General features: G+C 39.7%; 2 protein-coding genes and 1 long non-coding RNA gene across 5 annotated transcripts in view; 1 reads left to right on the forward strand and 2 right to left on the reverse strand.

Moving 5' to 3' along the window:
- Positions 1–2,753, reverse strand: part of dachc (dachshund c) — a 70,749-nt gene extending 67,996 nt beyond the window's left edge. The window contains exon 1 of one of the 3 annotated variants that reach the window (XM_088351106.1): positions 1,925–2,753. In XM_088351106.1, coding sequence (XP_088207232.1) covers positions 1,925–2,514 — 590 coding nt within the window. In that variant the 5' untranslated portion in view covers positions 2,515–2,753. The remainder of the gene's footprint in view (positions 1–1,924) is intronic. The other 2 variants (XM_088351107.1, XM_088351108.1) reach the window with 2 other exon arrangements.
- Positions 1,938–20,765, forward strand: LOC148353796 (uncharacterized). Its single transcript, XR_015852421.1, has 3 exons — positions 1,938–2,423; positions 4,666–4,858; positions 20,717–20,765. It is a non-coding gene; the product is annotated as an uncharacterized LOC148353796 (long non-coding RNA).
- mzt1 (mitotic spindle organizing protein 1) lies at positions 19,312–25,618 on the reverse strand. The gene is made up of 3 exons (XM_088351109.1): positions 25,315–25,618; positions 25,082–25,227; positions 19,312–20,204 (listed from the first exon to the last, which is right to left on the reverse strand). The coding sequence occupies exons 1-3, from the start codon at positions 25,367–25,369 to the stop codon at positions 20,181–20,183; spliced, it is 225 nt and encodes a 74-aa protein (XP_088207235.1). The 5' UTR covers positions 25,370–25,618; the 3' UTR covers positions 19,312–20,180.
- Between the last annotated feature and the right edge of the window lie 315 nt (positions 25,619–25,933).

Below are 25,933 nucleotides of genomic sequence, written 5' to 3' on the forward strand. Positions count from 1 at the left end.
TCATGTTGTACAATGTTGTTTTGGTGAACTCTTTCCCATGATACTACATAACTATGTTGTACAACATGGCACAGAGAGAAAAAATAGTTTGACGAGGAGATACATCTACTGCCTATTCCAATTTCATCTACAATCCAAGAGGTTTAGTGGTTAGGGTTGGGCACTCTGATTGCTGCGAACAGGCTGGATTGCTGTTGCATTCAATGCTGGACAATTATGATCAGCGATACTTATTGACTGATCATCAGTGCTCAAATATTTAAATCATACTAGAGTAAAACCTTTTGAGTTTTATTTTGGGTAAATAATAAATGTGTGTAAATACGAGCAAATATAGTAGAGACAAAAAATACGTTTTGTTTTTTTTGGGGGTCATTTGTCATTCATATTTTGCTCATTCACATTCGGTAAGATGTACTTTTTTAAGTACTTCTACATCCTTTTCATTCTTTTCAGTTTTTTTTCCCCATGCAATTTAGTTTTATTTCAATACTTTTTACACGCTTTCAATTTTTTTGTCGATTTTCAGTTAATTTTTGTCATTAAATTTCGTTGTTTTGGTCATTTGTCGATCATACTTTGCTCTTTTACATTCAGTAAGATGCACTTTTTTAAGTACTTCTACATACTTTCCATGCTTTTCAGGTTTTTTTCAAGCAATTCAGTTTTATTTCAATACTTTTTCTACACTTTTGATTTTTTTTTTGTCGTTTTTCGGTAGATTTTTGTCCAGTTTCCTTTTTTCGGGTTGTTTTTTGGTCATATGTCAATCATACTTTTCCCATTTAAATAAAGTGAAATGTACTTTTTTTAAGTACTTCTACATACTTGTTAATGTTTTAATGTTTTTTCACACTAGTTATGTTTCAATACTTTTTCCAAACATTTCAATTATTTTGTCGTTTTTCAGTTGATTTTTGTCACAAAGTTTTGTTTTTTTTGGCGTTGTTTTTTTTTTTAAATCATATTTCGCTCATTTACAAACAGCAAGATGAACTTTCTGAAGTACTTCTAACTACTTTTTCATGCTTTTCAGTTTATTTCACACAATTTAGTTCTGTTTCAGTACTTTTTCCACACTTTTCGCTAGCTTTTGTACTTTTTCAATACTTTTGGGTACATTTTCGGTTATGTCATACTTTTGGTACATTCTTTAAATGTGTACATCATTTGGAACTTTCTGTTTTTTGGGTCATTTTGGGGGGCTTTTCAGGTCGTTTTTGTTCACTTTTTGTTGATTTTCATTTTAATCTTTTTGTTGTTGTTTGTCAAAGCCTGCATCAACCAGGTGGCAGAGATGGGAAGCTGTGTCGTTGCAGTTATGGACTTTCTGGAAAAATTTCAACATATTACACATTTTTTTTCTTTTATTGATGTTCATTATGTTTTGTGCACTGTCACCCAATGCTAAAGCTATTGCACCCCAGTCATCCTGGGAGTGGATTACCACTTGTGAGGCCCCTTCTCAAGATTTCTTATTTTTGTTTTTTTTTGCCCGCATGTTGGTTTAAGATCAGAGATGGTGTAGTTGTAACCCGTGCAGTCCTTTGAGACATCTTGTGATTAAGGGCTATACAAATAAATGTGACTTGACTTGTTTTAAATTTAGTTGGTCTGTTTTAGTTTTTATCAGTGCTTTTTCTGTGGGTTACGAGCAGAAATGAGTAGGTAAGACAATGTTGAGAACAGTTCATGTTTCGAAAGTTCTAAAGGTGTTTTGTGTTTTTTAAAAATATATAATTTGAGGACGTTGTAATGTTTTTACGAGTGCTTTTTTGTGAAAACCCTCACCTAGCCTTACCTAGTTACTGTTTCAAGTGGCCCCGAAGTAAATGGAGTTAAAGACCACGGGTCGAAATCCACTCATAAACCACCGATGTCAACTCCAGACTTATGACGCCACGGAGTTTAGTAAAAACCTCACCTCGCATTGGTACAGTCGCTGTAGAGTGTCTCAAAGTCCTGCCTGGAGATGAGTTTACATCGGTTGACGCCGGGTTGGATGGCCCCAAGTCCGCGCAGCACTCGAACCTGCTCCACATTACACACCACCGGCGTGATGTCCAGCCGCTTCAGTTTGGTGTACACGGTATGGAGGCCGCCGACCAGGTGCTTGAGGAAGACGTCAAAAGCTTGCGGGAGGCAAATGAGCTCCGTGTCTTTGACGGTAAACGACGCCAGTTTGGCTCCCTTCACCTCCACCAGTCGACATTCGTTATTCTGCGGCGTGCTCTCCACGGGGGACGGCGTAGCGTACACCGGCTTATTCCCGCCGCCGGAAACTACCGGGATGACGCCGACTCCCCCGCTCTTTAGTTGTGTGCCGTTCGGGAGTAGGAGGTCCGCGCGGAAATGGTGCAGCAGCGACGGGCGCGCCGCCGGAGGAGCCGGGGAGGAAGTGGCGGAGGTTGCTGCAGGTGGCGGTGAGTGAGTGGCCGGGGACACGGAACTCACCGGCGCGTGGTGACCGAGCGGAGCCACGGGGAGATGATTCGGAGCGGCGGGAGTTGCCATGTTCCTCGCGCGCGATTTAGCAACCCAAAGCCGAAAGAGATTCGAAAAGTAAACTTTAGAAGTCGAAACAAAGTAACTTTGCGCTAGATGCTTCGCGTGAGGGAACGAATCGAGGAGGAGAGGATGAAAGGCAAGAAGAGTGGAGATTTGAGGGCGAAAAGAGATCACATAGTTGATTGAGAATGGAAGCTTGTCTCACAGAAGGAGATGCTCCTGTCACATTATCATAAAGAGGAGGAGTCTGGACATATTCTCACACACACACAAACATGCACGGAGAAAGAAAGAGAGAGAGGGCGAGAGATTAGCCTACATAAACTTCTTATAAGCCTATTTACTGTATGAAAGCCTAATATTACACATTTTTTCACATGAACTGACTATGAGTCTACTGGAGTATCTAACGCTTTCCTTTGGAGATAACTAATCTTGCTCTCACATTTTGGTAATTACGTTTTCTTTGAAAAATGGATCCAAGTTTTTCTGTTTGAAGCATTAACAGTCACTATCCTGATTGTGTTTGAAAACAAGTAGTACTTTTTACACCTGAGATTACGTTTTGACAGACTGAATAAACGAATGAATGAATGAATGAATGAGTGAAACTTCTATTTCGAACATGACAAAATAAAAAACAAAACAAAAATCGAAAACAAACCGCAAACAATGTTAATTTACATGTTCGAAAGGGAGTAGGAAGAAGCTTATGCTTATTAAGTCCGACCCCCAGACTTCCTTAACTGTCATTATTACTGATGTGATTCACCTGTGCCCGCTCCTGCCTCGGTCTATAATTGGCTCTCTGTCCCTATTTAAACCCACTCCTATCTGTCCCCTTTTGTCAGTCAGTCTGCGAACCTCAGCAAGCCTTTTTCAACCCTGACTCCTACCTGTTTTTTGTTCCTGTCAGTCCCCCGGCTTTGAACCGCTTTTGATCCTGGCCACGTATACTTTCTTTTCCTGGCTACGACTCGCTTCCAACCTCGACCACATTTTTGCTCTCCTGTCCAGACTATTGACCTGTGTTCCGTTCCCGACACCGCCATCGGTCGCCACGGAAGAGCCACTTCCGCATTCAGAGCGACCTGCTTCCAGCACCTAGCGAACGCCGGATCGTGGGTGCGCAGCCCTTCCTCTTTCCTTTAATAAAACTTGTGAGAAACGTAACGCAGTTGGGTCCTGTGTCCGTTCTGGTCCTAACATTAACAATTATATCCCACATCTAGACTCCCTGTGTATTCACATGTAAAAATAATTATAAATATACTTATTTACATTGGCTCTGTGGATACACAGTCCCTTCATTATCATCATAATCACCATCACTACTTCCATCACTTTTTTTTGTCTCCATACGTTTTCAGCATATTATATAATTCGAATACTGTATCTAGTATGATAGCAATAGTTCCCTTGGGTGTTCATGGTGTAACTGACTGCTTTGTGGTGTGTGTTGTCTGTCATACAAGTATCTTTGGACCTGCTACCTTAGGGGTAAGCCCCCAGGCAGCGGGACCACCATTCTTGAGTGTCCTGATCTGTGCATTAAAAAGACGGGACGGGAGCTCGAGCCAGATGCCTCCAGTATCAAGCTCCCACTTGTCTACCCTAACTATGATATTTGCGAGAAGGGTTATCATTTGGTCAAACACTGTTGTATAATTCTACGTGAATGCCCTGTTGACTTTCAAAGTGAAACCCTTTAATCTGTATTCAACTCTGCAAAAATGTGAAATTCTAAATCAGGGGTGTCAAACTTATTTAGCTCAGAGGCCACATGGTAGAAAAACCACTGTCACACACTCGTAAATTAATGGGATAAAAAGTGTGCCTTAGCTGTAGCCTGTAGGGCTGAGGATCCTTAGAAGATTCACAATTAAACTGCAATTATTATTCGGGGTCGTAAAATTTGATTATACTGTCATACATCCATTATCTGCACCGCTTATCCTCACTAGGGTCGTGGGGGAGCTGGAGCCTATCCCAGCCAACTTCTGGCACTGGGCAGGGGGACACCCTGGACTGGTTGCCAGAGAATCGCAAGGCATTACACTGTCATACTGATAATTATTTGTAACAGTGCGCAGATGAAAACTGCAGTTGTATGGTCATGTCACAAGATCATCAGGACTGACCAAGATTATTCTCTAGGGCACAGTCCAAAGGGGCAGGAGGAGAGGAAGATAAAAAAAAGAACTGGGCTGACAACATCAAGGAATGAACGGGTGCCAACTTTGACATGACCCAAAAGAAGGCCAGGAACCGTCAACAGAGGAGAAAGCTGTCGAGGGTTGGTCTTCAGTGTTGCCCCGACGATCCAGGCGGCTTAAGGGATCCATGAACCGTAAGTGTTTATCAACCGTGCATTGGTTTTTAAAAAATAAAATAATTTCTACAACAATTAATGTAACCCAAGGAAACTCAGGCAAACTAGATCATGATAAAATTAACACACAATCAGAAATTTAAATGGTAATTATTTCAATTAAAATTATTTAAATGATTGAAATAATGATTGAAAGTCTTTTTCAGATTTTTATTCATTTTTTATTCAAAATGTTTTTCAAAGTTTGGAACCTTTTCTGTTAGATTTCATTTTTATTATAGAAAGGAGCTAAAGGTTCTTAAACTTCTGAAAAGACACCCAGGTGCTATTCTTTATTTTCTAATGCAAGTGCTAACTGATAATTTCCAATCACTCAAATAAAAAAACATAGTTTTGTATAGAAACTATTGCGGTTCAGGGAGTGCAATTGTGCGTGTTTTCTATTTTAGATCAAATAACCTTAGGATAGGGGTTTCCTAAAACATTCTCTGGTTGATAAATAGTGGTCAACAAATAAGGCTACAATGGGTGGTTTGCTCTCCTAATGGCACCTGGCTTTGGCAACGTTCAGTGGACATATTTCAAATTGCAGGTTTGACGTGATGGCTCTATTTTCTCTTCCACTTCTCTCAGCATTGTCTCGAGGGTCGGATAAATCAGTTGGCGAGCCTTATCCAGCCAACGGTTCATATGTGTGACACCCATGTTCTATATTACCATTTCTAGGAAAGTACATACTTTTATCAGTGAGCTATCTTCATGAGTGGAATTGTATTTTTTGTCATTGATAACAACAAAGTGAACATTGTTTACAACGAGATTAGACATGGCACTTCAGGACAAAGAAGTAATACCAATTTAAAGGTAGGGTGCGTAGTTTGTGGTGTCCTAAAAAGTTTAACGTTAAATATTTTCTATATTACATGTGTTATGAATGCCTGAACTGAGTTTAGAGAGCACTTATGCTTTATTTTCCATTGCGATTCAGATTTAAATCATTGGCTCAGGAGGTAAAGCGCTCGTCTTGGGATCCAGAGGCCACAGGTTTGATTCCCGACTCCTCCGAGTTGTATGTTGAACTGTCCTTGGGCAAGACACGAATCCCTAATGCCCCCGATGGCAGGGAGTTGCCTTGCATGGCTGACACTGCTATCGGTTAGTGCGTAAAAGGGAAAAGTGTGAAGCACATTCTAAAGCGCTTTGGGAGGTCTTCAGTGAGTTGAAAAGAGCTATATAAATGCATACCATTTTATCTTTTATCTGAGACACCGTATGTCTGAATTCTCTCCACCCTAACTTAAAAGAAGGACACCAGAAGCTTCTGTTCAAGGTTGTTCTCCCTGAGCACACTCACTCCACGAGGATCTTCGGGATAATTGTGTTAAACGCCTCTTTAGAACAGGCCTTGGGACTATTTACTATGTTTGGACCTTGGCGGTGATCCGAGCTATGTGTTAGTGAATCGTTATGGTCTTCCAATCTTATATTACAGGTTAATTGTCTTTTATAATCTTGTGAAAGATTAAGTATTTTGCCTGTTTTGTGTCACTGCCAGCATAGTGGAAGACTGGTTAGTGCATCCACCTCACAGTTTCGAGGTAATTCCAACTACCTGCATTCCTGTGCGGAGTTTGCGGTTTACCCTTGTGCCTGCGTGAGTTTTCTCCAGCTACCCTGGTGTCCTCCCACATACCAGAAAACATGCATGGCAGGTCTATTGTTACAATTGTCCCTAGGAATGAGTTTGGAGATGAATGATTGTCCCTGCGTGCCCCTGACTGGCTGATATCCAAGTCCAAAGTCAGTTGGGCTGGGCTGCAGCACCCCTGCAACCCAGTAATAATGACTGTCAATTATGAACCAATTCAAGTATACCATTTATTAAAGCTTTTTATTTATCTTAGCAAAATGATGTGAACCAGAAATTTAGATGTCAGCTAAATTGTTCTTTACCTAAGTTACATTTTTTATTATTCCATGTTCTAAATGTGAGGACCACCTCTCATCTTGCGTAATGTGTCCGAGATACCCTACAAAGTTTGTACAAAGAAGGATATCTGAAGGTGCAACGTGATGCATCTGGGATCCAAGAATGCAAAATATGGGATTTCCACCTCCGACTCAACACTTCTATCTTTATTAAAAATTTCCTAATGAAAATATTCTGTTAAAAAAAAAAGAAAATTCACCATTTTGAATTGTTTCAATTTAATATTCATGCTGGTATAGATTTAAAAACAGAATTTCAAACAAACGGGCCCTACAGTATATCATATGAGCCATTGCTAATATATTGATATATTTCATTAATCGTGTTCCCCATTTAATGTTTAAACCAATAAAACGCCGTCTGGCTAAAGGTGTCATGCAAAGACATCGAAAGCTCAAAATCAGTCAGCAATAACCTTGTCTTGACAAATTGACCCTTTTACCTGTTCTTGTGCGCGCCCACACACTCGCACACACACGACATGCTGTCATTTACATATGGAGCTTGCAGTCCTTTCAAAGTGGCTTTCACGGAACATTGTGCCGATAATGATCTCAGCGGCGAGGGAGTGCCACGGATCTCCAGAGACCATCTCGCAATACGAAAACTGGGAGGGGACAAAGGGGATAAAATTCAACTGTACTCCCAACTCAAATGACTCTACCGTTCTTTTTTTTTCTCCCTCCCACTCTGACAAGACTCCCACCCCACCGCACCTAACCCTCTCCAATAAGCCCTCTTGTGTTTTTTAATTGGCAGAAATTAATCTTTAGGATGTAGATGGTAGATTTACATTCATTAAAAGTCAAGAGAGGAAGCCAGGCTTGATGCTAATCAAATCTGCTTAATTATGCTTAACATGAGTATCTCCAGAGGGAAGAGGGGTGCGGGGGGAGATAGCGAACTCCAAGTTTTTACTTTTTGCCTTTGATAACTCCTGCTGAGTATGGCCTTTTCTTTGCCAAATAGAAATGTCACGACTCTCACGCTCTCCATCTGCAGGAGATAGCTCGCGCAGCCGTCGGCGCTGATTAGCGAAGCCCACCTTAAACGTGCCGTTTAACCTCCTGCCACATTAGTGAATTATCTCATCTATAGGTCAATCGTCAATCTTACCCATCAAATTATTGTGTGTTCACCTTTAAAGCTTTTAGTGCATTTTTTTCCATCTATGCAGTCAGGATGCGTGGGGTGGGGAAATGGCTGTGCCTGACAACAGGAAGGTCACGGGTTCATTTTCACAGCAGCTATTGTTGTTAGGATCTCCTGAAATCAAACAATGCCCTGATTATCAGAAAGAAATATCTACTTGTCAAGACCTTTAAGGCTTTAGTCTATGTCTGTCAGGTGGTTATAAAACTTTTCACAGCAAAAGCCACTTGAACACAGAGTTATGCCATTATGACTAACATTAAAGAATATAATAGGTTCGTCGTTCCTGAAAATGTCAATTTGATGTGATAGCTTGTACTGTAAACATTATAAAAATGAGACTCATTTGTGTTTTATTTACTTTTTTAAATTATTTGTTGATAAGCAGAAGTAAATGGAAGGAGACCAAGAGGAAGGCCATGATTCACGTGGATGGATGGTGTTATGAGTTCACTGCAGGAAAGAGGTCTAAATATAGTGGAAGCTAGAGCTCTTTTTGGTGATAGAAATGAGTGGATAGGTGTTCTGAAAGGATAGTGGGATGTTTGGACGTGTTCTAAGGGATGGGCAGGGCACCCGTATGATGCGGCAGGGGTAAACCAGTCAAAGCTGTCGGGCCCTGCTGTTAAACAGAAGAGTGTCTTGTGTCACCCAGACCCGAGTGACATATTCGCTGTCTTGTGTCCCGTTTCATCTGGAGGGACGAAAGAGTGACCAACTTGGGTGCCGAGGTGCTTAACTTGTCCTTTTTTTCTTTTCTTTGTTTTTGTATGTGTTTGTCTTGTTGTCGGTCACCTCTCTTGAGGGATATGACCAGGGTAGATAGATAGGTAGATAGTTGATAAGTTAAAAGTTTAGTAGTCACTAGAAATAAGGACAGAAGAATGATTTTTGAGCTTGCAAAGAGAACAGGAAAGGACTGTAAAAAAACCCTTATAATGCAAAAATTTCAAACTGTTCTAAAGGTCCTCCATGGGCTCCTTCTTTTTATAAATCTTATAGGTTACTAAAAAACAAAGTGGCGTCAATATATTATTTTAATTTACTTTTTACTATTTGATAATAATAATAATAATAATAATTTCCTTTGTATTGTCATTCTTTGTAACAATGTTCACAGAACGAAATGTCGATACACCTGACCCGTTGTAGCGAGCCGATGCAGCCGCAGCCAACAGAGGGCGCCGCCATTTTACCAATGTTATAAGTCTTAGGTATGACTCGGCCGAGGCGCGAACCAGCGACCTCCCAGTCTCTGTATTAGTTTAAAAGTTTAAAGCTTAGTAGACATTCACAATAAGGAGAAAGGATATCAATAGAACTGAACCCAGCCGACAATGACCTGGCTGCAACTGAGCGTCGGGGCAACCGTTCACCCTGCCCCCTAAAGCCCCCGCGCTCCCGGTCCTCTGGGCAAAGAGGTGGGTGGCTGTGTGGGGTCAAACCGAAACATTCTGTGTTGGTGGAGCGTCACGCCGCCTCGACCCCACGATGGAGCTCTGCACCCAACTGATGTCGTTATCCCCGCCGCAACGTGTTACGGGTGTCAGTTTGGCGACCCTGTGACAGAGGTCCGCGCCCGATTGTTGCCATTAACCCGCCACGCCGCCGCTGCAAAGGGTTCGGGTGTCAGCTAGCAGAGCCCTCCAACTCATTGCCTGGTACAGTCAGAAGCCAGTTATACTTTAAACCACAATGGGTTCAACCTACACATTTCCATCCCAAACTGCAGGCTAGAGAAGTAAAGCTCCAACGTAATGCTGCATTCTCGAAAACGAGTAAATCTGGATATTCCAACTGATACATTGCATTCATCGGTCAGAAATCGATAGTAAAAAAATTGTTACGACACACCATTACATACTTATGTCAGTCTACTTGTTATACAGTTATTAGTTCTTTTGTGCAGATAAGATGGGTAAATTAAAACATTTGAGAATTATATTTCAGACATTTTAAAATGCCTTAATTTGCAGTTATCAATTTTAAGACTTTTTCAAGTTTTACAGGCCTTGTGTTTACAACATGGTTGACCCCTTTTCAATGTTTCTTCATTTTCCTCATCTTGAGGTTTCAGATCAGATCAGAGGGTGTTATAATTGGTCTGTGCAGCCCTTTGAAACTTTCTGTGATTAAAGGCTATACAAATACATGTGACCTGACCTGGATGACGATTTACTGATTGTTGTGAGGATAGATTTATTTACGCTTATAAAGTGCAACCAAGTCGAGCTTTCTAGAACATGATTTGACTTTTAACACTTAGTTCCTCTATCAAACACGTACACTTGACGCTGTTCCTTCATCCAAAGTCCTGGCCCTCTCCACCTGTCTCTTTTGGCTGTGGTGGTGAAACACGAGGAGAAAAATGTGTAGGTGGCTAGATCAGCCGATGAAGTGTAAATACCACTCAATCTGTTCTCATTAGAGGGCTAAAACCATACGAATGGCTTTGCCTCTATTAAAAAAGCCCCAGGGTCTTCTTGGATAAATGTGTGTGTGTGTGTGTTAAAGTGTGAGAGCAAAGGAGGGGGAGACAGAATGATGCTTTGGCATTTGTGTCTGCAGAGGGGATGTGAAATGCCACCACCATCAACGCCGCCTAATTCTCTGATACACACTTTTAATCCGAACAGACAATCCGTCCCAGCAGCCACTGTTATGATTCAAATCAACTCAGAGTGAAGGATGTGCTCGTGTGCACGCACGCTCTTTTGAATGAGAGACGATGTCATTGTGTTTTGATATGTGATTAGATGTCTCGGTATGTGTGTGTATGTGAGCGCATGTGACCAAGATATCACACACATCCATTGCGCGCTGCCCTATGATAATGTGGATTGATTATGGATATGATAATGAGAGGCCGGCACGGCGTCGCGACCTTCACAAGGTCTAATTGAAACAAGCGTTGTTCCTCTGAAGCACTTATCAAGTCACACAGCACATCATTAATCACGAAGAATACTAGCTGTCACTGTAACACGCACGCACTCACGCACGCTCGCACACATGCTAGCCTCTCACATATTCCCAGTTTTTCTGTTTTCCCAACACACGCATTCTTCGCCTTGTCCACTTTCTTTTTTACACACACACACGCGCGTACAATGCGAGCTGTCAGTACAATGTGCCTGCTCTTGTCTTCTTTAAAGTGAAGTGGACAGCTCGTCCACCCCCGTCTTTATTTTCTGCCTGCAAACTTCATGAAAAAAAGTAGTGTACAGTAGCATTTAAAAGAAAAACAACATACGTACAGTTCGATCATTTGTATTTGGACAATGGTGGAGCTTTTACAGTTGTCATTTCATTCGCGTTTGCCTTCATGTGCCTAGACAATAGAGTCGAAAATAAGAAATGCTGCCCCTCGTAAGTTTCTGATGTGGACGCACGAATCAAGTATATTCAAAGGTTGGATGCGTCGTTGGAGGTGTCCCAAATAAGTTGAAAGTAATATATTTTTTCTATTAAGTATGTATTAAGAATGCCCAACTGAGTTCAAAGAGACCTTATGCTTTATTTTTCACTGCGTCTATCTGCTTTCGTCTTACTTTTATCAGAGCTGTTCAGGAAAGAAAATATTAGGTTTGAGGAATGGGGCTTGGAGGAGTGCTTTAATTTTTTATTTGTCAGTGTTGCATGAAAATGATGAAAGTAAAAAAAAGGCCTACATCTATTAGAGTCCAAATGCCAATCCAAACCCTAAAATAGATCAGATAAAAGTTTATTTGAGCAGGTTTAAGAAATGCACGTACTTGTACATGCGTCATGAACAAGCTGACCGAGGCTGCGGTCTTGACTTAAGCCGAGGAGATGGCGGCAGAGAGTAACAACGCTCCATATTCCGTACAGCTTCGTTAAAGAGAGTGCTCAGAAAGAACAACCACACCAACATGAACCAGAAGCTGCAGATGTCCTTCTATAAATCCACAGTGGAGAGCATTCTGGCATATGGTGTGGTATACTGTGAGCACGGCAGCAGACAGAAAAAATGTCCCCAAAACAGCCCAGTAAATCATTGGCTGCTCCCTACCCACTCTGTGGGATTTGCTGGCAACAGAGCCAACCACACTATAAAGGACTCCTCTCACCCTGACCACCACCTATTTGACCTGTTGCCCTCTAGTAGGCCCTACAGGTCCCTAAAACAATGATTAACAATTTCAAAGACAGTTTCTTCACCAGGGTCATCACCACCCTGGACAAGAGCCCAATATTAATATATATATATATATATATATATATATATATATATATATATATATTGTATATAAAAATGTGTGTTGTATAAAAGAAAAAAAAATAGTCATTTTATTTCTTGACTTTTTTAGGCATTTTAGTTGCTGCTTATTTTTGCATTATCTTTTGATGATTTGTTAAGATCCAGGGCAGCACGGCAGCACGTTGGTTAGTGCGTGTGCGGCACAGTTCTGAGGTCATGGGATCAAACCTTCCTGTGTGAAGTTTTCATGTTCTCCCTGTGCTTGTGTGGGTTTCCTCCCACATTCCAAAAACATGCATGTCAGGTTATTGTCCGGTCCAAATTGTCCCTAGGTGTGAATGAACGAGTGAGATGTCTGTCTATGTGTGCCCTGCGACTGGCTGACAACCAGTTCAGGGTGTCCCCTGCCCACTGCCCAAAGATAGCTGGGATAGGCTCCAGCATCCCCGTGAGCCTATTGAGGATAAGCGGTGCAGATAATGGATGTATGGATGTTAACATGAACTGTTTTTTCATTGCACTATAATTAAGGTGCACTTGCAATTTAGGCTTATCTCCAAGCATTGCCTTTGTCAACATTTTGGCCTATTTTGACATTCTTTTCATCTGATTCCGTTTAAGTCTCTATAAAGTTTTTATCCTTGAGTGACATTTCTAATCTAGTAGTAAAAATGTTTGCTATGTTGTTATCAATGACGAGACAGTTAAATTCCAATTCTAATACTCCAGGCTGAAGTACATGCTTGGCACACCCCACTGATGAGAGTTAAAGAGCCTGCCTGCTAAAAGATGTTCAAACAACAGTCTGAAAGTGCACACTTGTTGGCTACTGATCCTCGAAGAATAGAAGGCCACAACATGTCTTGGACGTGCACACTCTCCAAAGAGATCCTGCACTCAGGGCAATGCATATATGAGACTGCTGAAATGCCAGTCGGAACCTGCATACCTGTACTTGCTTTTGAAATAAGCGCAAGCTCAGAAAAGCTTTCCTTTCCTTCTTCACAAAGTACATGTTGCAGCCAAATGTGTACCTTTCCGTCACATTATTAGTTGTATTCAGAATCTGCCACACTTATGTATGAAGGCCATATTGTAAAAACTTTGTCAATGTCCAATAACTTCATTTGCGAGAATGTTCAACAATCCAACAAACCAGAGCAGCTGTTCACTTTGAAGCCGAACCGAAATTGAATTAGGCCGTGTTGTTTTACTAGCCGCTTTTATTAGAAGACAATTTTACTACCAAATGTGATTCCACCGGCTGATTACGGTGACATATGGTGCCTACCTGTTAAACACAAAGCGCTCAATGCCATCTCAACGCCTCAGTGAGCCCCCCTCGAATAAACTAACAAGCCCAATATCATACTCGTCATTATGTAGTCCAACACTCCAAATTGCAATCTGATAAAATGCTGCTTTCATTATCATTGCTCAGGCGAACACAAGAGAAGGGGTGCAGCCAAGGTTGCTAATTGTTATTCAATTAAGCGATTGTTAATGAAACCAATTAATAGTTTAAAACAAGCAGGCAAATCTATGATTACTAAGGTTCTGAGCAGAAGACAGCTAATTACAACTGTAAATCAATCATTTCAGAATTAATCGGCTTGGAAAAGATCCAAAAACAACAAAGTCACCAAAAGACTTTGGAAGTTGTTTTATTTTTTTTCAGTAGATTTTGATTGCCACGCTATTATCCCGTCTAATGGCTGCTAACGATCCCTAAAAGAGTTTATGATCCAATTTCCCGACCGTGAATTTAATTGGGAGCTAAATAGTTTAATATTAAACGTTTAGAAGTGTGTCCTGTATTTAATCAAGGGTGGTATATCGGCGCAGGCTGGAACAAGGTCACACAACTCCTCTGAGGCCGAACACAAGGCAAAAGGATTAAGCATTGAGGGTTGCAGATATGTGAATAAATCAATTATTGAAGTCCCCTTGAAGTCAAGCATGTGTTTGCCTTTTGATGCATCTTAGCCGGTGTTAAATGAAAGATACCAATGTGCACCAGCACTTACAATTATTCAATCGATCTAAATATAATAAATTACTTTATAAATCCTGATTTGTGTGTGTCTTAATGTGACTTATAAGCTCCAAAATGGCTAAACCGCTTTTCGTAAAAATTTCCAGTTTGAATTTAGACCTCAGCAAGTGTCTTTAGCTATGTTGGGGTCAAGGCACCACCAATAAATACCAACAAAAACAATAACATCTGTGCCTTTATGGGGTCTAAAGCCCTTTGGCGGCCAAATTGGGTACTGCAGCTCCCGACCACCAACCACTTCAAGCACCCAAATCCAATCTTCTATCAGAACCAACACCTTGATTAATGAAATTGTTTCTCATGCCCTCGTTTTAACAAACCACCTGCAACGTTGGGCTGTTTGGCTTGTAAATATTAAAATGTCACTGTTACTTCAACGCTGTAATATTCTTTTTTAATCCTGCATCACTCTGTATATCAGGAACTCAAGTAAAATTGAAAGCTCTCGTGTCAAAACCTTAAAGAAACAAACGAGTCTTAAAGGGAACAAATGTGGTTAGTAAAGTCCCTGTTAAATTTTAAAAAGTCTCTTTTTTTTTATTATCACGGGGCTTTGGTCCTGAGGGCAAGCAGCAACTCCACTTCCTAAGAGTGCTCAAGAAGAACAACCTGGAACATAAACCGCTGGTGTCCTTACACAAATCCCCAGTGTAGAGCATCCTTGCATATGGTGTCACGGTGTGGTATGCTGGGAACATGGCAGCAGAAAGAAAAATCATACAGAGACTCATCAACACGGCCCAGAATATCTTTGGCTGCTTTCTGGCCAGTCTTAAGCATGTTGCTGGATTGCAATATCGCTGAAGAGCAGACATTACATAGGACTCCTCTCTCCCTGGCCACCACATTTTTGACCTGCTGTCCTCTGGTTTGTACTACAAATCCCTTAAACAAGGACTTTCAGGCTCAGAGACAGCTTCTTCCCGGGGGCCATCACCACCCTAAACAAACGGACATATCACGTACCTGAACTCTGCTTCCTGTGTCTCTGTGGGCTTCCTCTCTTTCTCCACCCTTTGTCTCCTTATATTTTTCGGTCACTCATTTACTGGTTCAATTATACTCCTCCCAGCAGCTATCACTTGTCCTGATTACCTTCCAAACGTGACTTTCGCTCTTTAGTATTTAAACACTCTCTCCCCTTGGCTCTGTGCTAGTTTGTTGCCTTCCTTATCATGTTCAAAGCCCTCTTGTTGCAGCCTCGATGTCATCCCAGTCTACAGAACCCTTGCCTGCCTTTACAGATCAGGAGAACTGCCCTCTGAATCCTTCTTTTTTCGCCTTTGCTGATCGAGTTTACCGAACAACCAACTCCTCGCCTGCATCACGGACAATTATTGACTTGTCCCTTGACTTCCCATGTCCTGAATAAAGACATTCGTTACTGCACTAGTCTGTGTTTCTGCACTGTGCTTCTGCACCAACCTGTGTCAGTTTGTGATAGGAGAACACTGTGAAAAATGTGTAGCTCGCCTTTGTATAGAAACATCGGTATTCATATCTTATTCATTAACCTATTTTGGAATTTTGTTGCTGCTAAAAGTTGTTACACTTTTGTTAAAATCTACTGTTTTTCACTGCACTATTGTTCAAATACACTTACAACTTAGGCCAGTCTCCAAGCACTTCCTTTTTCCTATAATTTGGACATTCCTTTTATCTTAACTTATTAAGCAATTTTCCCAACGTTTTTCAATGACAAAACCAATCTAATTCTAACTAAGCAAGGCATAGGTGAAGTCATATGATCTTGTTCAGTCCAAGATATTCTCTCTTAAGCCACTCAATGAGCAGAGATCTTATTCTGAAAAAGCAGTAGCGTGTGAAGCAGACAGCTGACAAGTGGGTGTCCCTACAGATCCCGATGTGAGGGTATGCAGATAACCTAGACGTTGATTTAAAAACAATCCTGCAAAATTTCCTCCGCCATACAATATACTATACACGTCGCCAGATGAAGGGTCCATTGGCACCAGATAATTTCCCTGTATTTGTTTTCAGGCTGATGCTTGTGCTTTCAGTCAAAAATGAGAAGACCTTCACGTTATTGGGTAGGGTTTAAAAAAAAAAAACGGTTCCTTTCACTTTTCATTTTTGAATGCCAATTAAAAAAGAAATGGGATAAACCACAAATAACCCTTTGTCTCAACACTATCAAACCCAAGAGCAAAGAATGCTAATGCAAATGTGCATCAAACACAAAGTAAGTCCAGCTCTTTAATTGATCATCTAATGAGCACCCAAACTGGACTATATCTCATCAGACATCACACAAAGGCTATATTTTTTGTAATTATTATAAACTGATGAGTGTACCACATTTTCTTTCATTTTCTCACTCAGAAGTTGAGCATAAACAATAGTTGTTTTTCCACCTTGACGGAACTGTCCATAATTTGGCTTTTTGCATACAAGGAACCACTAATCAGTCTAATTATTTCTTGTACCCTCCATTCCCCACACCAGGACCATTACGGCGCCGCAAGGGTCCTGCGCTTTTAAATGAGAATGCCCTTGTTTATTAAGAAAAAAATAATTATAAGGTACAGGCCACGGGTAATTATCAAACATACAAACATAAACACCTTTAGAAGTTTTGGATGTGAGGGCCTGCTTGAAGTTACTGCAGTCATGTGACCTGACCACTGCCCTACTTGAGCATTCCCCCTTTAGATGTTTATGCATATACGGCCGCTAATCTACCCAGTCAGGACTGTGGGATTTGGGAATATTTTTGTTTTACGCCAGATCAAAGTGTCTGGCGGGGATCAGGAGCAAGACATCAAACAAGGAGGACTCCCACGCCCACACTCACCAATCAAGAAACTGTTATGCTTTGTGGAAAAAAAGGATTCACTCTCCAAGCCTTTCTTCATACCCCTACCAGACTTTATGGAGAGCATAATTTGAGATGATCCCATGTATAGGCCTCACTCATATCCAAACAGGGGTAAGGAACTTGAGTGTTTATTTATATTGTAGCTGTACTGAGCAAGATTTGTTGAGATTTGATGAGTGTCACTCGAGTGGATTTCTTACCTGGCAAAATACAGTCTCAACTCTCCTCAATTTGTCAAAGAACGTGCTATCTTGTATTCAATGTTCGTACTCTTTTATCGAGGCCAAATTCAAGCACTTATGGATTTTCAAAGCCAAATTTCCAATTTCTTCAGTACCATTAAATAAGAAATCTGGTGTGAATCATGTATTTTGCAGATCCACAAATATATCTGTGATCTACATGTCCCCTTTTTAATCTTGTGTGTGCATTTTTTCAGACAAATCTATTCTTGTATAAAAGTGTTGGGTAAACATGACAAAAATATGTAGGGGACATTTTCAGTTGCAGTAAGTTCTTCCCTTTATAATTTACTTCTACTTAATTATTTTGCATGGCCTATAATGTCCATAATTGATACCTATTCCTTGCAGCAATACAAATTTCAGAGTTTCCTGTTTAGGTTAGCATGAACTGGTCCTCTTGGTGCAATCCGTAGGGGGTGAGAATGCTTCATAGGACAATGCCATACAAACCCATAACAGCTGCCGTTGATCACATGAGAAGAGAATAAAATTGTCTTTATTGTCGTTGATAAACGTTGTAAACATCGTATGTAAGACGAAAGGCAATGGAAAAGTGAAGTCAACAGAGAGCAGTGTCTGCGTCATTTTTAAGAACTTATTGAGAAACATGGAAACAATCTAAAGTATTTACAAGCACTTTACCCAAAATGCAAGCACGTTTTAATCCTTAAAAATACAACATTAAAACTCGAGCATTTTCAAAGATTTCAAGCACCCATACAAACCCTGTGTATTTTTTGTTTTGCTTTTCGACTGCAATTACAAATGGTTTCTCTTTGGTCAAGACGGATTGCTAAGGTTTTCTGATTAGCTAGGCAGGGGTCAGAAACATGCAGCTCCATAGCCGCATCAGTCTCAAGGAGGGCATATCAAATGCATGAGAGGGCGGGCAGGGTGTACAATTTTATCACATCATTGTCACTATTGGCCAATAATGTTCTTTGATTCCCATATTCTTTAGAGCAGGTCTGCTTTTTAACCAAGGAGATCTGATAAAAACAAAGGGCTTAGGGGAGGGCTTTTAGAAAATATCTGGAAATTGGCATTGCGAAGGTTTTTTTTGTAAAGTTCTCTTCTGTCCCCATTACTAGCTCAAAATTAATTGATGTCTTCTCTCCTTATTTGAAGTGTCTACTAAATCATAAACTTGTCACTGAGAATCTATAAACCTACACTATATGGCAGAATACATCCAGCTACTATTTTTTGCCATTTGTCACTGGGGTAAACACAGCAGGTGGCTCCGTTTTATGTTGAAGTACTCGATCTGAATAAGTGATATTCATTTTCCACACAGGTAACTACTTCTAATTTAATATTACCGTAGTACTTTTACAACCCCGCTTTATAGAAAGATGATTCCTCCTTTGAGGAGCATTGCATAGTGCGTGAGCAGATCCTCCCTTCAAAAAAGGAGCCGAATCGAGGATTCAAACTGCAGGCCTGTCAGTCAAAGCAGAAAATGCTTACGCCAACACCGAGGCGCTCACACGCTGCCTTCCTCAGAGGGGTGATATTGTCAGATGGCTTAAGGGTGGGAAGAATAGGGGTGGGGGAACCCTCATTTGTCGACATCTTAAAGCAGCAGAAGCAAATAAACTTGCCCTCATTGGAAGTTGAATCCCCCCCAACAAATGAGGCCGTAATACAAGCCCTCGCAGATGAGAGCTTGCATCAAGCCTGGATATTGGCCTGTGGAGGAAAGTTGTGTGCTTTCAGCATTTTTGGCCAAGATGAATAGAGCTATTGTGCAGACTGTGGACAAATGAATACAGTGTACTGTGCACTTGGGTACGTGATTTAAGGTTGATCACAGCACTTTAACACTTGATTGTTTGTTTAAATTAAGACATATTTCTGGTAGGTGCAGTATATGCTACCACAAAGTACAACAGATTATCATAGTTATGCAGTGTCTATACACCGATCGACATACCGACTTAAATTGAGAGTTGGGAAGCACCCACGACAGGAGAAAAAGCATGTCCTTTATTACACCATTCATATTTCTCTTAGAACACACCAGCCTGCAGAATATGAAGTCAACTGACTTAAAAAGCAGGTAAATGCTCAAATTCAGATAAATGAGCAATTTATGCAACTGATACCCAATGATACAGCTCTGGTATTGATTTGACTGTGATAGGAACTTACTTCATCTTTAGAACATAACTCTCAGAAAGTCATTTGAGTGCTCATAGTGCATCACTAGATTACTTTCCAGCTTGTCTCATACATTTAAAATTATTTCCTCCGAGTACTCCATAAAAATTCAAATGGCCTATATTAGGGGAAATGCTTTACTCTATACAAGGAACTGACCAAGAAGAGAATATTTTCATCTGCTGGTACATTTGAAATTTGTTACACGACTAGTATAAATGTTTCCACATTCAAAAAATTAAAAAAAGGCCAGTCATTTGCAATTAGGAAGTTTAGTGCATTGAAGACTGTGTATCAATTGGCAATTAACATTGAGAACATCACAACATTGAGATTTTAACAGGACAAAACTCCATTAAGTTAAAAAGGTATCGACGGGACCACATGAAAAATAAAAACGTTTGAATTACACTTTCGCCAAAGTACGACTTCTTAACAAATCTGCTAAATTTGAAATCGATCACTTGACATAAATTGTTCATATTGAACCAGATTTAAATAAATTGGAAGAACGTCACAGCACCATCAGGTGGCCTTCCTCTGTGCAGTTTTGATTAAACCTTTCATTCAGAATATGTTTGGAAAGTGTTTTTTGAAACGAACGACATGATGTTCCAAAGTAAAAGCAAAGAAATAGGCTAAGTGGAGGAGACACGTGTGGGGACTGACATCTTCAGTTCGTGCCGTTTTCGGGAGCCTGTAAAAAAAGAAAAATAATAAAGCCAGTGATAGATACATCACAACAAACACACTTGCATTCAACCAATGTCTAAAAGTGCATGCACTGGCCTTCCTCTGGCACAGTGACGTGCAGTCAGGGAAGGCAGGTGAGGCTGTGGCTCACCTGCCATAATGGGAATATAAAATTAAAAATCTACGAAACAGTTACCAGAATTTGTGTAAATCGCGCATCCCTATTTTTTTTTAAATTAAACCCGTATATTTTATTTCACCTTTTCTCAGCTCAAACTAAGCATTGTTGAATAAGTGCGGCCATGATAAAAATAATTTATTGACAACTTGAACTTAAAACACCACACCAAAACAACATTTAGAGTATCTATTTACTGTCCTCAAAGTCTCCTTCATCATCAGATACACCAAAGATTTTTTGCCTTCGTTGTGCTTTTTTTTGTTTTATTAATATTTTTCAGGACAAGTCTATTCTCCATTCTCTAAAATGAATCTCTGTTTTTTTGTGAATTTCAGCATCATCTGCATCTTTGAGCTTGAAAGAGGCATCATGTGTGGAAAGTTTCCTTTTCGGAACCAACCCAGGAGCGCCCTCATAAACCCATCGATATGCCTGACCCACCTATACAGGTGCAGTGATGTTGTGTGTAAAAACACATCGTACAGTATGGAATGGGAAAGAAAAGCTTGCCAATGGACCTCACCTAAGGTGGACGAATGGTGGGAGTCTTGAAGAAACATTTTTGGCTTTGTGTCAGTCAATATTTTAGCAGACACAAGTTAATAGGACCTTCTTTTAATAATATGTCGATACTGACTGATTATTTGCAGGACCAACTAGCAACACTAGCTACAAACCAAACCAAATGAAGGACTGACTAACTAGCAAGCCAGCTAATTGACTGCTTGACCAGCTGACTGAGAAATTGCCTTAATTACTGATGAACAACCAAACTGTCAAGATATTTTCCGACTAACTGGGTAAAAATTACTGAATGACAAGATACTACATTTCTGGCTAATAGAAGTATTGGTTGACTTAGCTAGCTAATTAAGTACCCAATAATCCAACTAAATCAGTGACTGATTCACAAACCTGCGACTGATTGGCAACCAGTTCAGTGTAAGCGTTGCAGATAAACGATGGATGGATGTATGGCTGGATCACTAACTTACCATTTAACGGGACCAGTATATCATTAAAAATATGGAGAAGTATTAGCGCTAAACAGCAATAACTAACTCACGTTACAGTGTGGGTGAGGGGAGGCGAGGAATGAAATAGGCACTCCGTCTCCGCACATCGAAATTATCGTATTTTTTTTGTTTAATAAAACGTCCACGATAGAGATTCAGATATTGTTGCTAAAAATAGACCTTAGGTGTCTTGTTAATTCGAGAGATGTGGTTGCATTCAATGTTTTCCATCCGTGGTCAACAATTTTTTTTGAGCATATACAGTAATATATTACCGCATGACTTCGTGTATAACGCTGACCCAAACTTTGAGCTCCTTTTAAGTAAAAAAATAAATAAAAGGGGAGTTATAAACACATAAATTAATAGATTCAAGTCGAGTCATTGTTATTTGTATACTCCTTAATAACAAGTCTTGAAGGGCTATACAGACTACTCTTAAAATACAATAACACAAGGAGGGAAAAAAGCAATGACAAAAAAGATGTTGCCATTTGGTCACTTAGTCTCTATAGCAGGAGTCCCCAAACTTTTTCCTGTGAGGGCCACATAACTTTTCCCTTCTCTGATGAGGGGCCGGGGTCAGTTTGTAACAGAAAAAGTGTGATGATTGCAGGAGTGCTTAAATGTAAAAATGTATTGTTTTCCAGAAAGCCACAATCAAATAACCCTTTCTGGATTCGTCACATAACAAAACTCAGAAAATAAATAACACTATTAATGAAATAAATAATAACCAAATAACCCTCTCTAGGCTCTTCACTGAAAAAAGCCAGGAAATAAATAACACTATTTATGAAATAAATAATTACCAAATAACCCTCTCGGGGTTCATTTGTTTTATATATATTTTTTTTTTTTGTTCTTGTTGTTTTACCTGCAAAATAGATGGTAAATATCAGTCTCACACGACACCATTTACTTGTTGACATTAAGAGTGATTTATTGAACAAATCTCATTAAATCACGTGAGGTCCCCTTTAACATATAAATACAAAATAACATTGCCATCAATTGGTACTTTTCAAGAATCATTTAACACAAACACCATAACTGTACTTTCCTAAACAACTCACTTTGTGTTATATGGTAACCAAATATACATGTTAACACCACAGTACTCTTGACCCAGTCCCGCATAACGTAGCATAGCTCACTCTGTTGCTTATGCTAATGGACGACGCACTCGTACTATTTCACTTTTTGTAAACTTTACAGACATCACAAACAACCTTTACAAACATATTTTCACATATTATCCTCCTCACAGTAAGTGTGTTACCAGTATAAACATCTCACCTGCAAAATAGATGGTAAATGTCAATCTCACACGACACCATTTACTTGTTGACATTAACAGTGATTTATTGAACGAGTCATTAAATCACGTGAGGTCCCGTGAGACTTGCCCCAAACACCCTTCTCTGACCTGTGAGACTATGTCATCTAGTGGTGATATGCTGGTACTTCACTTTTTCTGCTTTACAAAACAACACCAAAATCCCAAAATATAACATTTTAACTTGTCAACAACCCTTGTTGCGCCGTATAAAATAGTTACTAACTAATAGTTAATAATGAAAATAGTTCATAACTAAGGAACATTGTATTGCAAAAGTCCAACTTTATTATCAAATACAAATACACATATATGAAGTTTGGGGACCACTGCTCTATAGCTTCTACTCTTTGTGTTTTTAAGCATTCGTTTTGGTTGCACGACACAATACAACAATCTCGAGAGGTCATTTAATACCCATCGGCCCTTTAGGAGTATTTTAAAATTGCTGGCTATTAGTCCAAGGTGTACCCAAACCTGCAGCCAAAGTCATCTGGGAAAGGCTTGGACTGAAATTGGAATTTCTTTATTCCTTCGTGTGAAGTTATATAACTTGTTTATTATTGTTTATTTCATATTGGGCATTATTTCACTTATGTCCACGAGATGGCAACACACCCATTTGGTTTGAAACAAAAGTACTTGAAAATAAGTTCAGACGCTGCCTTACTTACGAACGAGATTCCGGACGATCGTTCGTAAGTTGCTTCAGTGCTATATTTTGTATGTTTAAGGTTTACATAAGTATGTTTAAGACTTGTATAAGTAACCTGTATTGTTTTGTACTAAAAAATAAACATTTCATAAAATAATATGCTCAATAAAGATAAATAAAGTGAAGTGTAACTTACTTTTGGAAGATAACCTTCAAGAGGTTCTCCTCCGTTTTGAGAGAAAAAGCGATCCAACCATTTTCTCTACCCAGTCAAGCTTTCTTATTCCACTTATGTTTAAAAAAAACGGCTTGCCTCTTCTTTACACTTTACACCAACCATATTGAATGTCTGCACGAGATATTAAACAATAGAAACTTCTTAGCGCACTAGAGATACAGAACAGGTAGTATGTTTACACACTAACTAGAATGAGGAAGCGGATTTATTTTTTGTGGTGGATTGTTAAGAAGAGTCGGTTCTTTCGAAACCTAAAAGGTACTTCAGCTATTTGTATATTGTATTGTATTCTTTTTTGCTTTATTATTGTATTGTTCTCAGCTCAGGGATGCTGCTGGAAATGTGAATTTCCCTTCAGGGATGAATACAGTATCTATCTATCTCTATCTATCTATCTATCTATCTCTATCTACAGTAATATCCTGTACTCGGAAAAAGGTGCATACAATACAAAATCTAACTTACAGCAATGTCCAGATATTTTTAGACATCCCGAAAAAAATCTTTTGTATCTACCATTGTTCGAAAGTCGAATGGATGAAAGTAGGGGAGCATCTGTATGAGTAGAGGTCAGCACTGTGGCACTTCCTTGTGGCTCCCTGTTGATCCAATATGGCTCTTTCAACATTTTAGGTTACCAACCCCTGCCCTACGATATCATGTCGGTTTAAAACAAATTCAATGTCACCTACATTACACACTCTCAAAAGCAAAAGTTACGCATTAAGTTAATAAGGTACATCTTGGTACACGATTATTGGGTAGTTTGGAAACAACTCAATTTGTCTACTAAGGCATCAAATATTTTTGTGTTTTTTAGCTGTGGCTCCTATTTGAGTTGTTTGTGTATTTAAGAATGTATAGTGGATTAAAAAAACAAGTTCTATATTTTCAATTAAAAGAAACTCATTATTTCAAGAGAGTTCAATTTTGCAGATTTCACTTGTAGCCGCGTGGAATCCCGCAATGGAGGGGGTATCACAATTCTTGTATACATTATTGCATCTTTTCTACATAGACTATTTGTAGACGTTGCACTGCTCTCACGGATTAGCAGAGATTGGACCTTTAGGCTTTTTCTCCAACTCAAGACAGAATAAATCACTTGTGTCTATCTCTGAATCATCAATTATCTAGCCATCCAGTATTTAATTTGAAATTTTGCGTTGACTGTTTTTCAAAATAGAGTGTGACCTATCTATGGTTGCATTCAAAATGTATAAGTTGAGATCATCAAACGTTCTTTATATGCTAGAGTTTATAGCCCTTTGAGAGTTTTTGTGATTAAGGACTATACAAATAAACATGACTTGACTTGTCTGCCAATCAAATGATGAGTAAGATGCAGGTTATTTTTTTTCTAAATCGGACAGCCTCAACAGACGCGAACCTCACCACACATCACTGTTTTGGTATTATATCAGGTCTCAATTCACCATAGAGCCTGCGTACCTTCAGGGTTTCAGATGCTCTCCTCAATTCCTTGATAACGGTGGAGAGAGCTTCTGGGTTGATACCTTGCTCACATAATCGAACACAAATGGACAAAGACTCCATGTCCAGTCCAGTATTAAGTAGTCTGGAAATTTCAAGCAACACTGTGAAGATACACAAAAACATACACAATAAAGCAATGCAAAGCAAGAAATTACATGACAGTGACGCAGATTTAACGTGATTATTACCGTCCATGGTCTCCCGTACTGCATTTAAGTTGTTGGCGTTAGATGCACTTGCCATGGTGTTGAATGAACAGTTAGCCAAATGGCTAGCGGGAGGCCATGGAAAACGAAATCGAACATAAACTTAAGAAATTACTACTTCATCAAACGTGCACGGACGATTTGGAGATTTTCAGGTCATTCTAGAGAGCTTATAAACAAAACAATGTTTTGAAACTGACGAAGTAGCGATTGCTAGCTATCTTGGCTACGGATGTTTAGCCCGCCGGGTTAGCGGATATGACAACTAAAGCTAGTGCTTGGTAGTAATTTGTCCTTCGTGAACGAAACTGGTTTATGAGCTGGCTCTTTGAAGTGAACGGAGGGAACCGGCTCCCTCCAATAAAAGGCCGGTTCTGATGAGGCGTTATTGTCCAGCTTTTTTTCTTTTTCTTTCTTTTTTGTTTTGGGATATGTTTAACAGCTTTCTACTTATTTCTTTTTCTCCCCTTTTGCTTTTTTATTCATTTTTTTTTCTTATTTTATTTATTTTCCCTAGCTTTTTACTTCCTGTGTATTGCTGTTTTTCTTTTCCCCTCCATATTCCCCGTGTGCTTCTTCTGTATTCTTTTTTCTCTAGCTT

Source organism: Urocampus carinirostris, chromosome 13, assembly GCF_059441175.1.
Source record: "Urocampus carinirostris isolate Australia breed hairy pipefish chromosome 13, RoL_Ucar_1.0, whole genome shotgun sequence".
In the NCBI taxonomy this organism is placed as follows: Eukaryota; Metazoa; Chordata; class Actinopteri; order Syngnathiformes; family Syngnathidae; genus Urocampus; species Urocampus carinirostris.

Bases quoted from the DNA above. Each gene is read 5' to 3' on its own strand.
- mzt1 (XM_088351109.1), bottom strand. From the start codon at position 25,369: ATGGCAAGTGCATCTAACGCCAACAACTTAAATGCAGTACGGGAGACC. The intron at 25,228-25,314 runs GTAATAATCACG...GTATCTTCACAG, and splicing joins AGTACGGGAGACCATGGACG to TGTTGCTTGAAATTTCCAGA. The intron at 20,205-25,081 runs GTACGCAGGCTC...CTTTTTTTACAG, and splicing joins GAGCATCTGAAACCCTGAAG to GCTCCCGAAAACGGCACGAA.